The following is a 23,829-nucleotide window of genomic DNA, read 5'->3' on the forward strand; positions in this document are numbered from 1 at the left end:
TTCAATGTCCTTTAGAGTTATTTTACTTAACCTGTGAAACAGGTAGGTCTAATAGGCCACTTGCACTAAGAGGTCACGTAACTGAATGGCTTGCCAAAAATCGACAGAACACATAAAAATTATCTCACACCCGAAATTTGAGAAGAAACGCATTTAAGGGAGATATTTTATGGCACTTTGATTTTTCAACAAAAAATTCGGCCGCCATGGTGGAGGGCATACTCTTGCCCTCTAACATGGCGGCCAAAACGACTTTTTACTTGTATGTTGTTAAACCGGTTTGATAGTTCAGCTGATAGTTACCCTCAGATGTGCTGTAAACGTAACCACATCATCTTTTCAACATTTTCTTTGAAGTCTAAGTGTAAAATTTCAGAAATTTGTGTTCAGAAAGAGGTAATTCATAATTTTTAAATCCCATTTTGGTCAAGTGACCAGCTACGAACTTACTCATTCAAATCAAAATCACTATTAAAAAATCAAATTACTATTATTTTGTTTAAGAAATGACCCACTAATCGTTTTTCGAAGACAAAATCATATAACTTTCATTTCTATAAAAATGATGTCACATGCAAATGGCCTATTCCATTGTCTTCTTTTGTTTATGTGGCGATTTTGAACTAGTTGTTGATAACAACAACAGAAACACGCTGACTCGGCGCTCGAGGTTATTGAAATTGTTATTAGTAAAGGTAATAGCATAATGTTCTATGTGATACTTGGCATAAATACCACGCGTCATATTTCAAAATTGTTACTGTACGTAATTTCACCAGCCGTTAGGCGAGTGAAATTTGGGACTATTTTGAACTATTACGAGTGGTATTTATGCCACATATCAAGTACAAATCATGCTATTATTTGTTTATACTACTACCCGCAAAAGGTTTGTAATTTTCACATGTAGGTATTTCAAATTAAGCTGAAATACCACTGCTCTAAGCCAATCAAATTGCAGAAATTTCTCATGTAGTAGTATAAAAATTCTAATTATTGCAGTTTATTGAGTGACGGGCGTTCGAAAGGGAAGAGAAAGGGGATTTGCACTTATACCTATTAAAAGGAATTTAGCTATTTGGCTCCCGGCCGGCAACACTTATATGCAAATGAATTTAGAAAAGTAGTAAGAGCCAGACTACGTTTGGGTTTCAATTTTGTATCCCCTACCCCAGGAACCGGAAGGAGAGTTTTTGCAGAGGGGTGTACTAAGTTTTTTCTTTAAAACCTGCTATCTTTGGCAGGTGTGAATAAAAAACATCAACTTTCCCACGGGTAAACTCTGAAAATTTCAATTGTAGATTCTCCACTTGCATCCTGCGGTGCCTCGATTTATTTTGCCCCCCACTCCCAAAAATCCCGTTAGGGTTAGTCATCACTGAAATCCATCCTGGAAAACTGAACAGATAAAGTTTGTAACAAGTACAGTATCTCAGGGGAATACGTTAACAGGTTTCACAGCAAACAGCCCATCCAGTTAACCCTCGCTGCTGAAAAAGAGCACTAGCGTTGCTAAACTACCTTGCGTTATCTTAATCCAGCTTTGAACAACCCGGCCCAGATCGAATAGAGGGTCAAGTCGTTCATTTGCACCTTGTTCCAGTGTAATTTTGATAACAGACGTACTGGATCAGAAAACCCTTTCAATCTTTGCAATTTGCTCAAGAGGCGTTAAATATCCAGAGTATATGTTTTATAGTGTTTTGTTTTAGGGACATTGCATCTTTGAGGCATTTTGGCCAATGACCGTTATTACTACATATGCATACATATATGGCATCCATTTCTACGCCATATATTTGAATAATTAGTCGCCTCTGTTTCTGAACCCGACCTTATTTTTGCTAAAGTGAGAGAACTCTCCAATGTACTTAAAATGAAGTTTGATTTTTACTTTCAAAAATCTGATCTGTACATTTCGTAAAGCAGCATTGTAGTTGTTAAATATTGTTATGTCAAAATTAAAAAGATGTTACAAACAAAACTGATGAAATAAGAATGAGACTACCAATATCTCAAATCATTATATCATGCAAGTAAAAAGACTAAGACGATAGTGTGCATTGTTGTCGAACAAAAGATTTCCACTGACTTATTTTCATCGTCATATGTTATTCCTCTTTAAGAGGATTTAACATGGCCGCGAAAAAAGAGCTTGGTGAGCTTTGAGAATATGGGACCAAACTTGAGAGTTCTCTTCTTGAGGTACTGAAGGCAGACAGGCCCCTTGTACTGTGGAAGTTGTATGATAGGTTAAGGAGGAAGGTATTCAGTTAAAAAGTAAAACCCTTCTCTTTGATTTAAACAGATAAAAGTGGCAATAAAAAATAATCGTAAATTGTAGCCAACGTTTCCAAACGCTGCAAAACATACTTAGCGATGATCAAGAAAGTCACCTAAGTGTGGGCGGCTTTCATTTCTTTTAGTCTCGCTATATGAACATGATAGCTTATAAGGTTTCTCAAGATTGTTACAGTCCGCTGACAAGTAAAGAAGTGATTTTTTTTTTGCCCAAAAGGATATGATATCACAGTCTCCATCCTCTGATGCTTCTCGTGATGTTCTCCTTGTGGCAACAGCATATGAGGGTATACTAAATGGCCCGGCCAACAACTGTGGTGTCTAAAATGTAAAAAAAAAAGAGAAATACTTTGAAACTTGTATAAATGCTTGCTATGGGGTAATTTTTTCAGCGACAATCTTTCCTTCTCTATTCTGAGGACACGTGATTTTCTTTGAAACTCCAGCGGAAATAGTTGTTTAAAATCTTCCTGACCTCGCAAAGTCTTACCTACTGTTGTAAAAAACAACAACAACACTGAACAACAACAACGTAATAACACTCAACCATGTACAGTTAGTATCCATTCATCGACTGCAGTACTCATTAAATCATGGAAATGATGTAAAAATAGCCCGAAAACTCAGCGAAACCTTTCACTGAGGATCACTGAGCACTCCCCTGTTCCACTTAGTTTAAGAAATTTTGACGTCGTTTCTTAAAATGTACATGTGTCTAAGGTACCTGTTGGTAATCCATAAACCAATCAGACGTTGTGGGTTTGCTATTGATTAAGGTTGGTAACTGGCAGGGTGTCCATTCAGTTTCTGAATGTTCACTTTGAAGCTCAACTTCTGTATTGTCTAACTTTGGAGTGCATGGAACACACTGTGGTCCAGTACTTCCAAGAGGAAAAGGTTCTTCATCAACTGCGAGGGATGGGGAGATGATTTTATCTCTTGGATAAGAAGGAAGCCTTGAGAAATTAAATAAATAAAATGATAAAAAGCGAAACATTGAAAAAAGCAAAGGATCTTTAACGAAATCACAACCATGCTGGGTGTAGTTTGAAATGGTCCTATAAAAACACAAAGAAACTGCCGCAAACTGTTTATTTGAATTCCTCTAATAAAACTTACTGATCGACGGTATTGTATTGCGAGAGACAAGGGTATAACAAGAAAACATCCTAATTGGGGAACCCGCTTAGATCTGCCTCTGAAATGACGACTTTTGTATTTTCTACAGTCGGACCCCCGTAAGCGATCAACCAGAGCGCGAAGATTTGAACTGCAGGAGGTCTTTCGCTAGGAGAATTGCGGACACATCTACTTTTTGGAGAGAATGTCGGTATTGCATACAGTTTAGTAGGTTACAATAAATTTATATGTAAATCCATATTGTTTCTAAAAGTTCTTCTCATACTCTTGAGTGGCGTAGAACATGCAGTGATCAGACCATATTATCATTTGATCGCTTAGAAGAGGTTAAAAACAATGGAAAATTCTATAACCGGCATCCTGAAAAGTCGCCGCGGTTGCCTGTACGAAAAGTGCTCGTTTGCTTGAGTTTCCAACGATAAGGCTTTGATCGGGAAAATATTTTTTATTTTGGATAAGTGGTCGCTTATGAGAGGTGGTAGCTTAGGCGAGGTAGTCGCACATGAAGGTTCGACTACATTTAGTTCACAAAGAATTAAGTGATCACTTACCAGTTAAATTCGGCGTGTTTTCTTTTTAGCTGTGCAACGTGAGCTGTCACATCAAACCCATATTGATTTTGACGTAAGGAGTTCGCCCTTTTAAGGCGTTTTTGCTTTCTTTTCTTCAGCTTTGAAGGGTGTGGCAGACTTCCCATGGAACATGCAGATTTTATATCCTTCTGAGCATCATTGTTAAGTCCAGAACTTCTTGTTACAACTTTGCTGCAAACCTAAATGCCAAAAGACAAATCTTTTCTTCACAGAAGCAGGGGCTTTTCAGAAGTGCCGTAAAATTCCGAAAATAAGCCCCGGGGCTTCTATTTTTCAAAGGTCCCTTTTGAGGGGCTTATTTTTGGAGGGGCCAATATTCGGAGGGGCTTATGTACGGAGGGAAATTTGCGTTTCAAAATCGATTAGGCTAGCTTGTAGTGGCAAGGAAATTTACCATTTTCGCTTTCTTTTACTTTGTATTCGAGGGCAAATTCCAAGTACAAGCCCCCCGGGGGGCTTATATTCGGAGGGGCGATTTAACGGAGGGTTTTTTGCGTTACGATTTTGGGGGGCTTATATTTGGAGGGGCTTATACATGGAGGGGCTTATTTTCGGAATTTTACAGTATTACACTGGCCGGGTTAGCCAAGTTGACCAAAAAAGATCTTGAATTTCCTTTTGATGATGAATACAAACCTGAAATATCTTTTAAGTTTTCAATCACCTACCGAAGTTCTATATTTGGTGTCTGAATGCCTAGCAGACTTTTTCACAAGTAGAAAGAATAAGGAAAGATTTAAAATAGACCTCGTTCATGATGGCGGCCTGACCTCGTTAGCATGTGCAAAATACAAAAAAAACCCTTCTTTAAAACGAGGTCAGAAAGAGGTCTATGAATTTAATTTCTTATGTCAAAGGTAGCCCACACATTCATCTAGTTCAATTATTTTGCTTTTACCCCAACAGCAGCAACAGCAGATGGCAGATGGTGTTTTGCTCTTCCTGTATATTCACTGACACTGGAGAAATAATATAATAAAAAGATTTTTAAAAAGTCGAATGGGACTATTACTTCTAGCTTTAAAAAGTTTACTTATCAAAAATTGTTTTGTAAACAGGCTTATTAAGTTTAAGTCTTAAGCTAACTAAAACGAAATAAAGAGAAAAAAAAAAAACTGCTCACCATATTTTGGAGCTGGGCTCTTCGGTAGATTTCCAAAGCAAATTTTCGTTTTGATTATCATTGTTCTGTGATTTTTCCTGCCTCCTGACGGTTTGCGAACTCCTTTTAGTAAAAAACGTTAAGGAGTGTTCAAGTAAAGTAAACTAAGAGACAAGCTTTTATAAGATAAACAGGCTTAGTTAAAGATTGTTTTAAAAAGCTCTGTCGAAACTTCGCCTTACCTTGCAGACGGGATAACTAACCAGCTCTCGCCGTAACTGTCACCTTCATTCTCGGAATCATCAGCCATCCCATGTCATCAGCAAAAGTTTTTAACATAAGCGGAGATTTTCAGAAACCATTCATTGTTTTGTTTTTAAATTATCGTAAGTTCGTTCTTTAAACGAGCAGTTAGACGTTGAGTTAGACGCGCCCTCCCCATTTTCGCGCGCATTTTTCCCGCCTTTTTACAAATGCCGCATTCCTGCCGCTAGGCACGCAATACGTCTAGAAGGGACTTTAGGAGGTCCAACGAAAAGGAACGCTGCGCTGCTACAGGCTATTGTCAGTGTGCCTTCATTATAGTTGATATGACAACCACACTGGTATCTGTGGCCCATGACATTTGCACTAAGACTGTAAGCGTGATTTGAATCCGCGTCAATACATCCAGTATAAAGACGTTTCTTTAAATCGTTACTCCGACGTGTCTGGTTGGCTCAGCAGGAGCCCATCACTATATAAGCTCCTGCTCAAATTAAATAAATTCTTCATAACCAGCAAGCGTTGACCAAATTTGAAAGACGTTTGCGATATCCGATAAAATGACATAAAAGCTGCCGGGTATAAACCCAGTGCACTAGCCAAACAACGTAGCATGAACAGCAAATTAAAAAATACAACTCGACAAGCATATCTGGAAATGCATTCTAAGCGGCGCCGGTTGTATCTGTTCCGTCATCCTGGAGGAACTTGAGTCTTTTCGAAATTACAAGGGCTTCAGTACAATTTTCGGGAAAATTTTAAGTACAATTTAACGTTTTACGAAAGTAAGAATTTTTCTATTTTTCTCTCTCCGTTACTTTTTTAAATCCGAATATTCTAGGTTTCCTTTTTCTACGAGAAATAGCCCAACATTGGGGGTGATATATATGTGAAAAAAAAAAGTTCAGAAAATCGTATGAAATTTATTAGACAAGCTTAGAAAATTGTACACGAATGAAACACGCAGTTAGAAATTTTTAGCCGTCCCAAACTAATCGAAAATTCTAGGCCATGTTTGCTTTTCCGAACAGATATTTTACAGAAAACAGCGGTTCCCCTATCGGCTTTTGTGGACGCCGATCTGAATTTTAAGAGTCGAGAGAGACTGGGTCCACGCATGGACTTATGGGAATTTATGGAGTTGCATAACGCCTGGTTGAAATCAGTGAAAACGTAGACAAGAGCGAGCGAGAGCCGAGCGAGAATATTAGAAGGAATCGCAGCTTAAATTTGAAATGATTCGGCTCGGACCTCTTTCCAGAACTTTGGGTAGATCTGTAAGTATGAAAAGTTAATAACAGTATCTTTGAATGGATAAGATTAGAAGCTAGTAAATAAACAGTCAGCTTACCACAACGAACAAGATCGATCCACCGTAGACCTATTTTTTAGTCAGCTTGCATAACATTGTAAAGTTGACCGACTCAAGCTCTATTTTAAGAGTCTTAGTTGCATTATTAAACGTGTATGATTTCCAAAGGGCACTGTGCTTTACCATTGGGCCATGTATTTGCTCATCAACGTCTGCGAAATAACCAGAACAATAACAGTTTTGTCAGTGCTTTTTAAATTCAGTCAGACCTCTGAAGGGACAGAACCGATTGTCCAGGCGTTGCTTTGAGAGATGTCCGTATTACAAAAAAAAAGAAAGCGTGAAGTCTGGTGTCTTTGGGATTAAGAAAACTGTCAATAACAGAAGTCTGGAACTCCTTGCCAACTCAAGTTTCGTTTTCTAGTTACTTGAGGGTTTGTTGGTCAGTTTACTTCAGGATGATTTGCTTTTGGCATATGATTGTTGATTGAATAATAAAGTATTTGTTGCATATTTTACAATGTAATTAACATGTTCAAAATATGTGAATTCTCTCTAAATGCAGGGAAACTCTTTGCGACTCTTGGTCTCAAACAGAAGTGCATCAACACTGGTAATTGCTGAACATGACAATAAAACAGTTGGTCCCATAACACTCAGTGCTATTACAGCTGCTAAAAAACTTGGTGGTGATATATCAGCATTGGTTGCAGGAACTAGCTGTGGAACAGTAAGTCATGCTACTACACTGTACCTGGTCAGCTCTGAATTGGTTGGCTGAACTCTTAAAGCCCCAATATCCACAGCAGGAACCATCACACTGAGAACCTCAGTGGAAAGTTTTCAGATACTTACCAAGTCACCCAGAGCCAGGGAAGGGCTGGGAGCAAAAAGCCTTTGACAAAAGTACAAGCAAAGACAATGCGTGCAAAATGACTTGACATCCAAAGCAGCGCTGTAAAAATACTGGGGCCCTGAAAAAACCCTAAGCCCACCCCACATACGATTAGCAACGGAGACCGCTGGCCAGCATTGTCTCGTGTTAAAAGGAGCTTTGTCATGAAATTCAGCCAAATTAGGAAATTACAAAATGCCTGTTAAATTAAGAGAAACATAAAAATAGCCGCTTAAAAACTTTAAAGGACGGTTAAAACAACATACATGTAACAGAAACAACAGATGCCAGGGATGAGCAAAACTGAAGAAGATTGAAACGGATTGAAATTAGGATTTTTGAAAACTGTTCAGCCTAACAGTTTTTCAAAGTTGATCCCTGCTGCTTGCAACTTTAAAAATAATGCTCAGGAGACATATTTGTTTGCCTCGGATCTCTGATTTTGTCATCTACGTGTAATTTCTTTGCTTACTTTAAGTTCCATAGCAATTGAGAGCAAGTAATTCACAAAATTAAACAAAATGAACTGGGCTGCCGTGACACAGCCCCTTTAATTAATTTAACCTCGCCTAAATTACATTTAGCCACATATAAAATTCTCCAGACTGATCTCTATTTGCTTTAAAATGAATATTTATTTGTGGAGGGAATTTGATAAAAGATAAGAGTGTTTTCCCATGGGTGATCATTTTGGAAGTGTCATTAATAATGAGTTAATACTATTAGAAGAAAATAATTTTATTACATTGGTCTTTCTTGGGACTTAAAGGGTTAAATACTGTTTAGCATGGTCTGTATTACATTATTTTATTTGGCACTACAGTAAATTATTTATGTTACATGTAATAATTTCTCTCATTCAGTTGTGTGTGCTTTGATTGTCCAATAAATATTATACTGGGCCATATTTTATAGTATGGACTGCCAAGTTCAAAAGTTTGTTTTGGTCACAGTTTGAGACAGAAGAACGTTGTAAAGCTCTGTTTTTTTTTCATACAGTTTTGGAATAGGGGTGTTTAATGTTAAAACCCAATGGTTTTGAAGACTAAGAGCAACAATTTTTAATGCTCCTGTTTAAGACTTGATGCTCATCCTTAATCCACAGCCATTTCACTTGAACTGAGATCTTTGATGCCCTCCCAGTCTCTGTTCACACCCAGAGATATATATAGGGGATACCTTGTTTTCTGGATCTGTACTGTAATTTACAGGACTTTGCTTTTTTACCGTTGGATTTATGACCTTCGTGCTTGGACCATAAATACATAAATCCCAGTGGAAGAAACCAAGTTTGTAACTTACATTTGTAGGGCGGAACTCAAACTAGGTTAATACATAAGAAGTATAATAATAATAATTATCACATTGGAACTGTCTACTGCAAGAACAGATTTTCTCTATAACATTATTGAAAATTATTTTACTCTCTTGCATTTGTGATGTTCACACTAGAGTGTACATGACTGTTTGTATGCGATAACCATTCCGTCGTCAGGTCGTTGAAGAACTAAGCAAAGTTGAGGGAATTAGTAAAATTCTTGTTGCTGAGCATGAAGCTTATAAAGGTTTCTTACCAGGTACTGTAACTCAGAATGTTTTTGAGGAACCATAAATTGTATCAACTAACAAAATCCCGCATCTTCCTTTCAAACATTTTTGTTCCACCATGTAATCTATTACATTTAATAAGCCTAGGGATTATAACCAGGAATTTCAGACTAGACAATGATATTAACCACTTGGATGTTCACTGTCAGTTGTGCATCTGTTTTGGGGGCATGTACAACATGTACCTCAGTGGTCATGCAATGATAGTCAACTCTTCTGTGCAGTCCATTGTTTACTAATAGCGAGCTTAAGCCATGAGAATGCTGACATCCGAGACATCATAAATAGCAACCTTCTTGCTTGAAGGAATGCTAGAACTGTCTCACACAAAGCTGAATGCCTTTGTTTTAACTCCCACTGTACAAAATTAATTTGTTGAGTCACAGCATTTAAACACATGATTGTGCACATATGTTACAGGTCAAAAATAATTATATTCACTAGGTTAAAACTTTTTAACCTAGTAGGGTGATTATCGATTTCCATTGTCTCCTTACCCTAATAATTTCATGAGTAATTAGGGCTAGGAGACAAAGGAAATTGAGAATCAACCTAGGTTTAAAAATTTTAACCTGAATTTAACTTTGACCTGTAACACAAAAGCTTTATTGTTTCTCATGCTTCTGCAGAGGTCCTTGCACCATTGATTGTTGGAACTCAAAATCAGTTCAACTTCTCACACATAACTGCTGGTGCTACAGCAATAGGAAAGGTACCAGTACTTTGTGACATCTTATTTTCTCTAATGATAGGCAGGCAGTCTTCATCTGCCATACATCTAGGCTGGAAAATGCCCAGCCAATTATTGAACAGTGTACAGTATGTAGCTCCTTCTGCAACGTCCACAAGGAAACACAGTATGAAGATAGTGTTTGACAATGAGGGGATACTGTAGAGATACATGTAGTGGTCAGCACTTCAGACTTGTAATCCAGCAATCCCAGTTTTAAGTCATGCCAACCACTATGTAATCCCTACTGTTTCTCAGAAGTAATAAGTTTTACTCACTCTGCCATGCTTGTAATAGTGAGTGGGTTGCATCCTATCAATATCACTGGGTTTTAAACCATGTTACATGCATTTTTTAGATTCTTTTTATAATAATACAGTCAGCTCTCTCTTTTAGTTTGTTTGACGTCTGTTTTATAGAGAGTCAAATAAAGGACCAACTCTAGGTGTCTGTTTTACCAAGGTGTGGATGAAAAAGCATAATGCACTTCCACTTTACATGTATAAACAAAGATTGTATTAATATTTTCATGATCATGGGTGAAGATTATGATGATGATGATGGTAGGTTCCTTAGAGTATGTGTATTAAAACCTGACAAGTCTCTCTTCTTGATCATTATTTCAGAATGTTCTTCCACGAGTTGCTGCTTTGCTGGATGTTGCTCCACTGCAGGATGTGATAGAGATCAAATCAGATGACACATTTGTCAGGACAATTTATGCAGGTGAAAACTACAGTTAAATTTTCTGTTAGTTACTGTTGTGAAGCATTGTTATGTTAGACCCCTGAAAAAAAAAACTCAGACCCATAGGTGTCTCAAAAACTCAAACCCCTGAAAACCTTAGATCCCCAGGTGTCCTGTGATACCTGTTCACCTTCAACATGTATGATCCATATTATCGTGGTCTTATTGTTACTCGTCTTTTTTATATAATTATTTAAGCTGCCATGTACCGGAAGTAAATTTTTTCTAGTCAATAAAAGGCCTTTGACTGTCATGTTTATTGGCTTAATTACACAAGTATCCATAAAATGGGAATCCTAGTGATTGTGATGGTAATGTTTTCATTAGGTAATGCTGTGACTACTTGCAAAAGTAATGACACAGTCAAGGTGTTTACTATCCGAGGTACTGCATTTGAGGCTGCAAGTGCATCTGGTGGTGCAGCTGCTAGTGAAAGTGGTAAGAACCTTCTTTGTACATGTATAGTATCACATGAGGTGTGAGAGTGACCATGATAGGTTTAGTTTTTGGTTCAGAATTCTGGAACATAATAAACTTTAAAATACATCACTTCAGATGTTACACTGGCAAGAGTAAAAAGACTGAATGTACAAGAATGTTACACTTGGGCTTCGGCAACCATTTATGTGCTCGCCTTTGTCCAAAGTTATAGCAAAACACAGTATGTGAAGATGAATTAACCAGCATACAAATACTTCAAGGATAGGATACTTTATCAACCACTATTCTTTGGCTTTACTAGTGTGTACTTTTAATCACTGCACATTTTCATCTTGTATTTTCCTTTTCCTTTGCTATCTACTAGCACCATCTGCTGAAACTGGTAATGACCTATCAGCCTGGGTGGGTGAGGAGCTGAACGTGAGTGACAGGCCAGAATTGACAAGTGCCAAGGTGGTTGTATCAGGAGGTAGGTTCCGTTACTGAAGACACCCCTCCACGATGAACACCTGTCTTCAGGGTCTGGAAGGGTATTTTCGGGATTCAGGATTTGAACAAAATATATGGTGTGGGATTTGGGAAAACATTATGTATCCTAACCAGAAACCAGATTTTACAGCTATATGTACCCAAGAATTGGGATTCACCAAAATGTAAGCACAGGATGTATGATTTTTTTGCCTGTAAGTTGGGTTCATGCCTTTGAGCAGAAATATGCAAATCAACCAGACGCACATTAAGGGTTATTTCCTTTCAAACCTAAGTGTAGCGTGTGCCTTGTTAGCTTTTTATTTTGTTTTGTTTTTCTTTTTTTTTGGAAACCAAAGAGGTTGCGGGATTTTAGGGGAAAAGGAGCAAGAATGTGGGATCAGGACTCCCTCCCCATTCCAGACCCTGGTATATGTGAGTGTACATGAGAGAGGCAGCCAGCCTGCATAAGGTGGTGGTTATGAGGTCTACACATACATGTACTGTGATCTTGTGCTGCATCACTGTTCTTTGTTCTGTTTTTTATTTACCAATATTTTTTTCAATCCACAGGCAGAGGCCTAAAAAATGGAGAGAACTTTGAATTGCTGTATAAGCTCGCTGAGAAAATGAATGCAGCAGGTAAAATGAAAACAGCAAACCACATAAAGAACATGTACCTTTCCTATGGTATTGATAAGGAGAATAATTTTGGTTAGCGATCAAGAAATTAATACACAGCAAAGGATGTTTGGAATAAGACGCAAAGGAGTCTGTTGATGTAATGTCTATAATTCTCTCTCTATTTCGCGAGAACATGGAAGGCAATTTGTAAGGAACAGTTAATCAGAAGTCAATTACTGTAAGGTCTTTATCCACACACCCCTTTTGTTTGTCACTTACCTATCAATATCTCTTTTCTCACGACTTGGTATGTTTGATTGAGTAGTGAGAGAAGTTAAATTTTGGTCACTCAAGGTTTAAATAACTGTCTTGTGTTCTGCAGTCGGTGCATCCAGAGCAGCTGTTGATGCAGGATTTGTGCCAAATGACATGCAGGTCGGACAGACCGGCAAAATGGTAGCCCCTGTAAGTTCTCTTATATGTATTATTAGTTATTCTGAACCTTAGAGGAGAAAAAGCTCCAAGGAGCAATAATAATTTTATCTGTTATTTACTTATTAATATACGCTATTCTCACTATCTGTCTTCTCAGTAGCTAAAAACCTACAATACAGTTAATTTTGGATATCAGTCAACCTGTAGATTAGTGAGTTATTTGTTAAGCAGATAATCTGTAGGTTGCTTATGCAATGCATGATATGATTTCCAAGAGCAATTTCCAACTTTGTTCTATTTGACAGTGTGTTTGTTGTTATTTTCTTCTAAACAATGTATTTAATCATATGAAACATTGGCTTTTGTGAAATTGAGAAAAATCAAGGTCTTGGTAAGACTAGCATTGTTGGCCTTGGCTCATTTATAACACTTACAGTACATTGTACTTCAGCCTTGATTATTCCACATATCACAAGAATCATATCCAATAACAATATTGCTCAATACAAATGTAGCTTGCAAGCACTGGGACCTTGTACAAATTGTAAGGGAACTCTGTGACACTATAAAGGATCCCCATTTCTTTGTATTTATAGGAGCTGTACATTGCTGTGGGAATCTCCGGTGCAATTCAACACTTAGCTGGAATGAAAGACAGTAAGGTCGGTGTACTGTGCAACCTTGTTCCCAGGGTCTCTCTTTCTCATGTAGGAGCGGATGCTGGGAACGAGATTGGTGTGCTGTTCTGCTAGTTTAATTTTCTTGAACATTTCCGCCTTTGCTAGTAAGTTGTAAATTTTATGGCCATCTTTTATTGCAGACCATTGTGGCCATCAATAAAGACCCTGAAGCTCCAATTTTCCAAGGTTAGTGGACCTTTGTTGCTTGCTTAGTACCCCAATCTATCTATGCTATAAAATTGATCAAAGTGCAGAGCTGGAAATAGAAGTCGGTCATCCGCCAATGTCCAACTAGAATTTTCCCATTTACGAAAAAAATGTACCCGCAGTTGCACATGATTATTGGACTGATCAGGACTATCATTTTATAGGAGAAGATACTCAGTAACAAAGAATTTAAAGTCCGTTTCTCTTAACTCCTGGCCCCATTTGTTCAAAAGCTAGATAGCGCTGTCCAGTGGATAGAGATTTGTCCGGTGGACAGTGCTGTTCACCTTTCGAACAACCGGGACCTGATAATTAACGTGACCAGAAAGCTGTTGTTGTTCTTATTCTTGATAGAAGTTTGTTAAAATAATCTAGCAGGTAACATTTAGTAAAACTATCAGAAACACAAAGGACTGTTAGGTGTGTTAGTTAGGACACATTACAACACCCAAAAACAAAGGGAAATATAATTTAAACCAAGGATAAATTGGAACCTTAACATAAATTTTCATACGTGATTCCCACGCACAGCTTATTGCTTGTTGCTTTCAATTTCCTTTTTCAGTGGCTGATTACGGTTTAGTTGCTGATTTATTTAAGGTAGGTTATGCACATTTTCTCTTCTGGGTCATGCGCATTTTGCTCAAAGCAATTTGTTTCATACGATATTAAGGGACCGGTTATTATTTATTGTCTGTTAGTGGGGATCACTTGATTTTTAGGAGAACCAAAGGGGGATCACTGAAAACTTTGGAAGGATTCAGAGGTGGGGGGGGGGGGGGGGGGTACTCAAATTGCTTGGAAAATGAAGACATGGGAGGGGGCGTGAAAGTCATCAAAAGTTATTAGGGGGAATCACTTTAGTGAAGTAACATTAAAAGGGGGGATCAGTTAAATTTCACCTTGTTTAGCCCCAGATCCCCCGCCCAGGCAATAAATAATGACCGGTCCCTAAGACACCGAAAGTATGGCCTCCCATGCAGACGTTCTTAGCGGTTCGTCACGCGTTCCTGCTCCATTTTGACAACGCAAGTGGGCGCGCACACTTGCGGGCTATAATTCCTCTGCCGTTTTTGTTTCCATTCGCGCGCTTGACGATCTCTAAAGAGAAAATAGAGGGTCTGTGAACAAGCTATTTCAGACTGAGAAAGTCGATCCTGTTTTTCAGTATTTGTATTAATTAATTAATTTTTTTATTGGCAGGCGGTTCCTGAGATGACGGAGAAGTTGTAGGAAAATAAGACATGTAAAGAACAAACACTGTATAGATCGTGCAACATTTGTGCTTTCACCGGCTTTTATGCTTTGGTGGTTATTTGTGGCGTGGTTAAAATCTAAACGTGTAACTATAGACGAGAGCCTCGTTTCTTGATCGACGTAGTAGGCGGTCCATGGAACAACAGTTTGCTTGCTTTACTTATTTTTAACGCCCTGGGCTGATTTCTGTCACAGCTACGATGCAATTGAGAAATGAATGAAATAAAACACCTCTTTTGCTTAAATTTTTTAACTTTGTCTTTCTTGCTTTGCTTTGATTGTGCGATTTCGCCGTTCTTGGGCTCAGGCCGTGGCGTGCCCAAAAAGCGTTATTGGGGATACTCAGGCGTGTTTTGGGGCGCGGGCGCGAAATTCCCCATTCGCCCCAGTTGGCTCATAAATCGTCTATCACACTGGCTACTCAGGCCGCAGGTAGACTTAACGAACAGTCCAGGGACTGACTCGTACATATATACCCATTCGTCTCTTATTACTCGGGGGAAGCGCCAAGTGAAGGATTCGCGACGCTCAGGAACGTCCCAGAGTTGCGCACGAGAGTTTGAGCAATTTTGTCCGCTCGTGCTCAGGTGTCCAGAGCCAAGGGAGATGTCAACACTTGACAAATACTTTTGGGGGTATGGGTACGCTTGGGATTGACTGAGCCATTATGATGACGATGCAACAATCTCTCACAAGCAAACCCTCCATTTAACGGGTATCAAAAGAAGTAACGCGCGAGTGGCACGCTAAAGGAGACGCGGGAGCAAGGTGCGGGGAAAGAAAGTGAGAGCTCAATTGCATGTTCGCTTGCCACTTGAAATAGAGTCGTTGCTACCAGTCCATAACATTTTTGCTAGCCGTGCGCTTTTGCTATTCGGTGAGCCACTGCAGTTTACGTTAGCAATTCCGAGGAAAAATCCGAACTATTTACATACTAAGCAACGTCCACTATGGCTCCAAGTCTCCTTTTTCACCCATTTCAACCAAGCCTTAATAATTAACAACATTGCGGCAGTCACACGTGCCAGACACAAAAAATCCTCACGTATGGTGATACCACGACGCCCAAGTGTATGCTCCGTAGCGTCGGCATCTCGGTGAAGGGGACGATTGCAATGAATAAAAAGACGCTTGGTCTTTTTTGAACCTTCATGGGGGAGGAACGCGCGAAGTAATCTCGTTCCCAGGGTTCTCTCCTACCGGGAGCGAGGTTGCGCGAATTCGCTGAGGGCAGACCACGTCGTATAGAGACGGAGCAGGGACACGGCAGCAACTGACTAACGAGAGAGCGTTATCCAATTTTTCGTTACGCACTATCTTACTGGCTGGTCGCCCTTGGTGGCAAATAATGGACAACAGACTTATGTATGAACGCCGTCCAAGACTGTTTTGGATTCTGGATTCAAAAATAGTCCCAAATTCCGGAATCAGGGTTACCTTGCATTAAGCGAGCTTGGAATAGGCTACAGAACTAGCGGGGTCTGGATAAAGAAAGGGAAGGAAAGAAAAGAAAAAACTTTCAACCAAAATTGCGCTGGGTCCAATGCTTTTCTTTTTTTGTCATGGTTACGGTAATAACGGATAACGTGAAGCAACGTCGTACAGTAGCAAACCGCTTTCGGTTAAACACATACCACCGTACAGACAAGTTTAGAACTTTTTTATTACAAGAAACATAAATAGTGATTACTTTTACCATGCACAAAGGCCCATGGGTGATACCCAAGGGACAAGCTTATCGGAAATGTTTCAGTGTTGTACTTTTTTTTGAGTGAGGGACCAATACAGTCATATTATTTGGTGTTACTACATGTTAAAAAGTCATTAAAAAGTATTTTTTAAAAACCCACAGTAGCCAATTAGTAGTCCTACCTAAAATTTTCAAATTCGGCAGTTGTAATCCTTGTCAAAGGTTCTATTCATGTGAAATATGTAGACTTTCAGTCGCCTCTTTTATTCTCCATCGTGAACTGGAACTAGCCTAAAGTCGTGGCTTGGGCGTGTAATCTTTTCACCAGTAACTTTTATCAGGCAGGCGTGAAATGCCCTTGATTTAGCAGCAGTTTCAGGTTTCCATATCTTTTATATCCTACTTATTAACAGAGAGTGAGGTCAATACATAAAGGCCGAGGTCTGAAATCTCCCTGTAATGACCGAACAGACGAGGTTAATAAGTTATTTTTTATGTGGCCTTTTCATTATGGACCTGAGCCTGCGATAAATTAAAACCAACCACTGGTCAGCGGATATCTTTGAAAAACACGTCACTTCAATGATTTGCACACTTGAGCTCGCGATACAGTCAGGTGACACTGGTTGGCGGTTGCCCTGTTTGACAGATGTCAATTGATGTCAATAAGGATGTCTACTATCAAGTTAAACACACACTGTATATGCCTTTGACACCTAGCTAGTAATGGCCGGTCACTACAGGAAAACAATGCCCGGTCATTACAAGAAAACAGCCAATCAGAGCGCGCGTACTATTGTAGCCATACAGATCTAAGATGATTACAGTTCACGTTGTAGAATTCATACTTTTTTACCTCCACGTTCTTTTTACCTGCACTACGTATCGAATCAGGACCTGAGACTCCTTGTACACAACATATTCACTATCCCGGTTATAAATACGATAGACATTGAACTTCTCGGCTAGGCCTGGCTGTGTCACCCGTACCCCAGCGGGAACTTTAGCCCCGTAGGGGGTCGTGACGTCTTCACTTGGATCCGGGATCTCAGAACTAACAGCCAACACGCTGTCAAATCCCTCAGGTGCACTCTCATGATATTCGCGATCAACAACTTCTTTGACTTTGCCAAGAGCAACCTAACATAATAGAAGCATGCGTAAGGTCTTTTGATTTGACGCGCCACGTTTTCAACATCTTGAAAAAATTTACCTTAATTTTTAAGTTAGCTTGAGAAAACAGCCGACGTCTCGCGACGCCACTCTGGTTTCCCCTTGTTTATTTGTTGTTGTTATTGTTAACTACGTTTAACTCTTTTCATCTTTTAGTAATGTATACTAAAATCTACTCTTAGTCCGAAACCATCCTTAACCCTTTGAAACCCAAAAGCAACCAACGTTAAATTTCTCTCTACAATAACACTGCTCAATCAAACTTGTAGGTCATGAGAAAAAAAGAAACGGTCAGCTTAACTGTTAAACAACTGCCATAGCAAATGTACGAAAAACAATATGGGAAATATGTTTTATAAGGGTTTAAAGGATTGATACGAAAGACAACGGATCCTTTAAGCCTGTAAGTTTTGATTTCCCAAAGGTCACGTGATTTTACTTTAGAGAACCGACGTTGTCCCCCTCCCCAATTATCATCATCATTATTTTTTGGGGGGAGGGGGAGGGGTGGCGGGGAAGGGTGTACACCAGCTAAAATAAGTATGTTGACTTCGCTTCTTGTAGCAAGCAGAAACTTACAGCAACCAACAGCGAGTACTATAGAAGCCTTACCTCGCACAGGAGCACAAAACCTGTCTGAGCAGATCCAAAACCAACGTAGTTCATGCTCTTATCCAAGCTGTCAGACGAGTAAATTCCCTGTACAACAAAAGATGAAAAGAAAGGTTTATATGAAGAGTAGACAAATGGAAAGGTGAGGTACATCTTTACGACCTGCATCTATTTCATCGTTATGTATTGTTTAAAAAACGAACTGGAGTGGATTATCAGGTTTAAAAACTCGAGGCTTCGCCTCGAGTTTTTAAACCTGATAATACACGACTGCGAATTTTTTGAACGGCTTCAACGTCTGTAATATAGATCAACTCATTCTTAGATTTGGGGTTATTTTGGTTTAAAAAACTGGACGAAAAGTTTAGCCGTGTCTCCATCAGAGATAACGACACTTACTAAACTTTAATTTCTTTTGTTTTTCTTTATGAATTGTTAGTGAGTTTTTGAACATGAAATATGTAAAGTATTCTATAGAAGATTAGCGAAAGATGAATTAGGTAAGAGTTGGTATCACTTAAAATGAGGGAGATAACATCCTGGAAAAGCTCATCCCTTCAGTGCTCCAACAACAACAACAAAGAACACAGACAAGAAAACAAGGGGGGCCAGTCCCCAAGAAAAACAAAGGAGGGCCGGATTCTAACCTCAACCGGTTCGTGAGTCTACTCCATCTTGATTTCAACCACATGCATTAAAGACAATGATTAATTAACAAAAATGCAGAAGTTAGACGCCTGCTACGAAGAAGACAGATGAAACCTAAACGAACAGTCCTCCTCGCGTTTGGCCATATGTGTTGCTACATTTAGGGTAGAACAACTTTCACTCGCGACAACACAAACCTTTCCGAGGGACCAGCCTGAACGGGACGCCTCTGGAGGGGCAATCCTGAGACCCTGCTGCAGGATCCCTATCATGTTAGCTGTGTTAGTGCCATGCCACAGCAGACGGTGGTTCCCAGGCACTCCACAGTTTTTCAAGCGCTCGGCCTCTCCCAATCGAGAGACTCTGAAAACAGCCTCAACTTCAATTCTTTGCCTTCCACCTGAAATGAGTAATGTGAATGAAATCAGAACCACAGGAACAATCATAAAGCTATTATCCCGGCCAATCACAACAGACGAAAAAAAAAAATCCCATGAGCCAACAGTAGGACCGGCGTTAAGCCCGGCAAAATGCGTTCGACGAGCAAGTTACCAGAAGCTGTGATTGGGTAAGAAATAGGTGCGAATTTGTAAACTGTTTTTACCGATCAGTGGTGTATCAGTTTACACAAACCTAAACCAACCGAAGAAATATCTTTTGTACAAAGGGAAACTTATAAAAACTAGGGGAAATACCCTTTTAAAGCGATTATGTTTACTATCTACTAGTTCGTGCATGCATCATCAAATACCGTAATATCTCTTACGTGAATTGTGTATGTACTCCAAAATGAGCTGGCATTCCTCAGAGTTTGGGTCCAGCAATTCCACGTGACACCCGAGCGACTTGTACACATAATCCAAGGGATTGACTTCTAGAAAGACATAGCACAGTTTATTGCTTGAGTTCAGGCTGTGTGCCTGAATTTAAAGTTAAATAATGTCATATCTCCTGTTGGACACTATCAATTGCATCAAGTGGTTGTTTGAGACTGGCCGCGCTTAAGTCATGGGACATTTTTTCAAAGAAACTTAAACATGCGTCAACTGCATTGTTGAGTTACCATAAGCCAAGAGGTAATTTTCAAATGACGAGAGAAGTGCTTGAGTACAAGTGCAATAATCGGGTAATTCGTGCCCTTTTCTTTGATACGCTTGCATTTTGTCCTGTATGTGTTAACAAAATGAAGCGAATCTTGTTCTGATCGGTCAACATAGCAAAATCAAGCGTTAAACTTTGACCCTATTTTAACCGCTCCGAACTTTGATCTCGCCAGATAATTATTTTATTTTGGCCATATAATAATAAATCTTTTATTGATCAAGCTTCTTCGGCAGATGGCTGTATATCAGCGTCGCTCTTATAAAAATTCATAAATGGAGAGGGGCACTTTCGCCCCGTTTTTATTTCAACGTCGCTGATAAGTGTAATAATAGCGATTTACATGCAACCCACCTTTATTACGGTACTGTGCCCCCAACAAGATCTTACTAGCATCTGCTAACTCCGTCAAGTTATAAAGCGCGTCCAGATGTCTTTCAATGTCATTAATGTCATTGAGCGGTTTAATTCGCTCATAAGTGTAAGATGCCATGGGCATCAGCATGTAGTACGTGTTACTAAGCTCCGCAATCTACGTTTAAGGAAACAAATAAGTTCGTTTAGCTAAATAATCAAACACAAAGGACGCAAAGTTCCAGTTGTAACCTTAGGTTGGTACCCGGGGGAGGCACTTCCTAGTAAAAGGCTAATGGGGAGAGAGTTAGAGTTAGAGCTTCAGTACTTACTAAAATGCAATCGCACACTTGAAGGATTTTGAAGGTAAGAAAAGTCTGGTAATTAGGGATTTAAATATTAGAATATTCACGGTTAAACGAAAAGTGAAAAAAAAGTGACTAAAAATGTGATAGGGAAAATTACATTTGTCCGAAAGTGACCAAGATGGGGTGTATAATCGGCCAAAAAATAGACTGTAATAGTTCTCTAATAGGGTAGGGGTTCTAAGGGACAAACGGCACATATCTAGCAAAAAATGACCCAAGTAGCCCCCCACGGGGGGGGGGGTGGAAGGGGGGTGGGGGTGGGTGTTGGGCTTTGCAGTCTAGACAGATATTCAACAATAAATCAAAGTTAACAAATGGGTACCTTCTCAAACTTCTCTTCTGTTCCTTCAAGATTTCGGCGGTCTATTGTCTCCACGATTGCTCTACAATGATACACGTAAACAATACACTTCTTTCAAGAATTCTATTTGCAAGGTAAATTAGGTGTCTAGTAAAAAAATAAGGCTTGGATTTCAGACTTACTTAATTTCTCGCAGCACTTCACGAGCCTTTTCTAGGGTATCTTTGGAGAGTCGTCCAAATGGCATATAGTCTTCGTCTACTCTAAAGATTCCGCTACTCATAGCAGACTTTAACACTCCAAAATTGGTCTGAAAGGAAGATAACAAATGACAGTCACAATTCGCCAACTCTATAAACTCTAGGGAAAATGTGTACAAGATTTTGGCGCTACGATTTGTGGGATCGTTTGGGTGGACAAGCGTTAGTTATGATTGGTCGATGCTACCCAAAAATAGTCATTAACCAATCATATCTAGCGCCCCAGGCAATACCACAAATCGCCGAAAGATAACGTTTAGGAAGAATGGGTACAAGTGTTCGGCGAAACATCTTCTGAGATCGTCTGGGTGGACAAGAGTTGGTTATGATTTGTGGACTGCAACCAAAGGAAACCATCAACCAAACAGAACTAAGGGCGCTTTCCATGTGTCAGAACTGACCGGCCAGACCATTCCCGTCGTAATCAGAATTTCCCTTTTAATCAAAACTATCCGGCCAGATCAGTCAAGTCCTAAGTAGTATGCACGAAGGAGGTGGTTTTTCAGCAAAAACCCTTTGGAAAAAGCCGATATCATTCGCTTGCTGGTCCGGCAATGGTCCGGCCGCCCAGTTCTGACAAATGGAAAACGCCCTAACACTTCAGACGATATCACAAATCGCCGAAAGTTTGTACCCATTCTTTCTGTACACGAATACAGAAGAAGTGACAAGCAATGATGCAAATGCTAAGCGCAGGCAAAATTGGGAAAGAGCAAGTCAAGCGGACTCGGAGTTGACTTTACTTCTGATTGGTTAAGAAAGTGGCTCGATATTTTCAGCCAATTGTCTGCAAGCGTTTCCTTCCTTTCTTCACCACCCCCTCCCCGCTGTTTTTGACTCTTGTTCCTCGTTTGCTCCCAAAACGGACAGAAACGCTTGCTACGCAGGCTACAGTCAAAAGTAAACTGTTTTAAGAACCTAACACACTTTTGACCTCACAGGATTCCACCCAGCTGTACTAACAAATTGACAATTAATTGTTCGACGCTGCAAAGAAGGTTAAAATTTCACTACTTTACTCTACGTAGAAGAAAGATGAGGCTAGAACAGTTCAGTGTCGGCAGCAGTTTTACACTACACCTTATCCAAGTCTATGTGAAACAAGCAAATTAAGCCTAGCTTAACACTGTAAATGTTTAAGTTTTACATCAGTAAATTCCTAACTCAGTGGAGTTGAAAAGAGGACCCATGGGGCATGCACAATGAGCGAGAACAGGAAAAATTCTGTTCACAAACAAGACGTGGTGGGGAAATTCCCTCGTCGGATGTAAACATGCAAAGGGGCAACTGCTTTGGTTTTGTTCTGCTTTGCTATGTGATTGGCTAAAAAAAAAACTCGCGCCACATTGTCGACTAATCAGAAGTAAAACCAAAACCAAAGGCGCACATTTGTCTCGCGCGATTTCCCGCCCTTTTCACCGGAAGTCACCCTAATATTACCGTAACTACAAACACTTACAATTGCCTTCATGAATGACTGAACTTCCTCCGGAAGACGAGATGCTGGACACTTGTCGAGTTCAAAGGGCTTCAGAACCTCGTTCATTCGTTTCCGTTTATTTTCAGGGTTCCTTTCTGGTAACACCAAGGCGTATTTCCTCGGATGTTTCTGAAACCTATTAAAAAGATCACAAAACGCGCGTTAACAAAACAAGGGTGTGGTCTACTTTACTCAAAACACTTTCAACCTAGCACGAACTTCACGTGCTGAGCATCCTAAGTCCAGGCAATATCAAGTCCACTAATTAAACAGTATTATGGTATTTTTTGAAAGGTCTATTCGTCTTCTGATTTATATCAAGTCTGAAAATGCGTTTCAAGGGTATTTTAGCCGAAGAAAACAGCCGACATTTCGCGACGCCGCCACAGAAATTTCTTACTGATGACGAGTCACTACCCAGATCTGGGTAGTACTTCTGATTGGTTAAAGCAAATTTCACACGCGGAACGACCAATCAGAAGCACTACCCAGATATGAGTAGCGACGCGCTATCACTATGGAATTTCTGCGCTTGTTTCTCAGATGTCATTTCGCGGGTAAACCATGGAAGTGGAGTCGCGAAATGTCGGCCGTTTTCTAAGGCTAAGGGTACTTTAGGTTTGATGGATAATTTGAAATTTAATTATCTGGCGGAAAACAATAACAGTTTTGACTTACTTGCCCTTGTTTACCCACTCATTACCAGTCTTGCTTTTGAAAATTTTCTTAAATTCAGCTGTCGCAGTATCTGGATCATTGTACGGTGTCCTCTGATGCTGACCACTATCTCCAACTCTTCCCCACCGATTGAACAACACCCACAGGTCCTTTGCTTTATGATGAATGATCTAAAAAGAAAAAAAGGGGGGTTTAGAAAAAGAAAAAAAAAAAGATCTAACAAGAAAAAAAGGGAGTGGCACCTGTCAAAGCGATAGACCATCTAAAAATATATCCTTGCTCCCAGATCTCCCACGGTATAGGAGTGAGACTGGGCACGAGATTAATAAGGGACAGGAAAAGTGACGTAACAGCGTGTAT

The 23,829-nt window shown here is 39.6% G+C and overlaps 3 protein-coding genes across 8 annotated transcripts in view; 1 reads left to right on the plus strand and 2 right to left on the minus strand.

The window, feature by feature from the left end:
- Positions 1-2,373: 2,373 nt before the first annotated feature.
- LOC140936893 (uncharacterized) lies at positions 2,374-5,446 on the minus strand. The gene is made up of 6 exons (XM_073386397.1): positions 5,379-5,446; positions 5,158-5,259; positions 4,933-4,993; positions 3,993-4,213; positions 3,026-3,257; positions 2,374-2,622 (listed from the first exon to the last, which is right to left on the minus strand). Exons 1-6 carry the CDS (start codon positions 5,444-5,446, stop codon positions 2,374-2,376), a joined length of 933 nt encoding a protein of 310 aa, XP_073242498.1.
- A 1,139-nt stretch (positions 5,447-6,585) lies between these two features.
- LOC140936368 (electron transfer flavoprotein subunit alpha, mitochondrial-like) lies at positions 6,586-15,049 on the plus strand. Its single transcript, XM_073385834.1, has 13 exons — positions 6,586-6,677; positions 7,278-7,442; positions 9,103-9,184; positions 9,845-9,927; positions 10,572-10,671; positions 11,020-11,130; positions 11,498-11,602; positions 12,175-12,243; positions 12,608-12,690; positions 13,257-13,322; positions 13,481-13,526; positions 14,113-14,147; positions 14,751-15,049. Exons 1-13 carry the CDS (start codon positions 6,636-6,638, stop codon positions 14,778-14,780), a joined length of 1,017 nt encoding a protein of 338 aa, XP_073241935.1. The 5' UTR covers positions 6,586-6,635; the 3' UTR covers positions 14,781-15,049.
- Positions 15,050-16,505: 1,456 nt separating this feature from the next.
- LOC140939175 (poly [ADP-ribose] polymerase tankyrase-like) overlaps positions 16,506-23,829 on the minus strand; it is a 40,306-nt gene continuing 32,982 nt past the window's right edge. For 5 of the 6 annotated variants that reach the window (XM_073388740.1, XM_073388737.1, XM_073388739.1 and 2 more), the window contains 9 exons: positions 23,470-23,639; positions 22,771-22,927; positions 21,234-21,361; positions 21,073-21,133; positions 20,383-20,560; positions 19,694-19,801; positions 19,125-19,327; positions 18,280-18,366; positions 16,506-17,634 (listed from right to left, as the gene is read on the minus strand). In XM_073388740.1, the coding sequence (XP_073244841.1) occupies positions 17,347-17,634; positions 18,280-18,366; positions 19,125-19,327; positions 19,694-19,801; positions 20,383-20,560; positions 21,073-21,133; positions 21,234-21,361; positions 22,771-22,927; positions 23,470-23,639 (1,380 nt within the window). In that variant the 3' untranslated portion in view covers positions 16,506-17,346. The remainder of the gene's footprint in view (positions 17,635-18,279; positions 18,367-19,124; positions 19,328-19,693; positions 19,802-20,382; positions 20,561-21,072; positions 21,134-21,233; positions 21,362-22,770; positions 22,928-23,469; positions 23,640-23,829) is intronic. The other variant, XM_073388741.1, reaches the window with a different exon arrangement.

This window comes from Porites lutea, chromosome 5 (genome assembly GCF_958299795.1).
Source record: "Porites lutea chromosome 5, jaPorLute2.1, whole genome shotgun sequence".
Lineage (NCBI taxonomy): Eukaryota > Metazoa > Cnidaria > Anthozoa > Scleractinia > Poritidae > Porites > Porites lutea.

Coding starts and splice junctions, on each gene's coding strand:
- LOC140936893 (XM_073386397.1), bottom strand. CDS start 5,446: ATGGCTGATGATTCCGAGAATGAAGGTGACAGTTACGGCGAGAGCTGG. Junction 5,260..5,378: donor TTAGTTATCCCGTCTGCAAG/GTAAGGCGAAGT, acceptor TTTTACTAAAAG/GAGTTCGCAAACCGTCAGGA. Junction 4,994..5,157: donor GAGCCCAGCTCCAAAATATG/GTGAGCAGTTTT, acceptor TTATTTCTCCAG/TGTCAGTGAATATACAGGAA.
- LOC140936368 (XM_073385834.1), top strand. CDS start 6,636: ATGATTCGGCTCGGACCTCTTTCCAGAACTTTGGGTAGATCT. Junction 9,928..10,571: donor GTGCTACAGCAATAGGAAAG/GTACCAGTACTT, acceptor TCATTATTTCAG/AATGTTCTTCCACGAGTTGC. Junction 12,691..13,256: donor CCGGCAAAATGGTAGCCCCT/GTAAGTTCTCTT, acceptor TTGTATTTATAG/GAGCTGTACATTGCTGTGGG.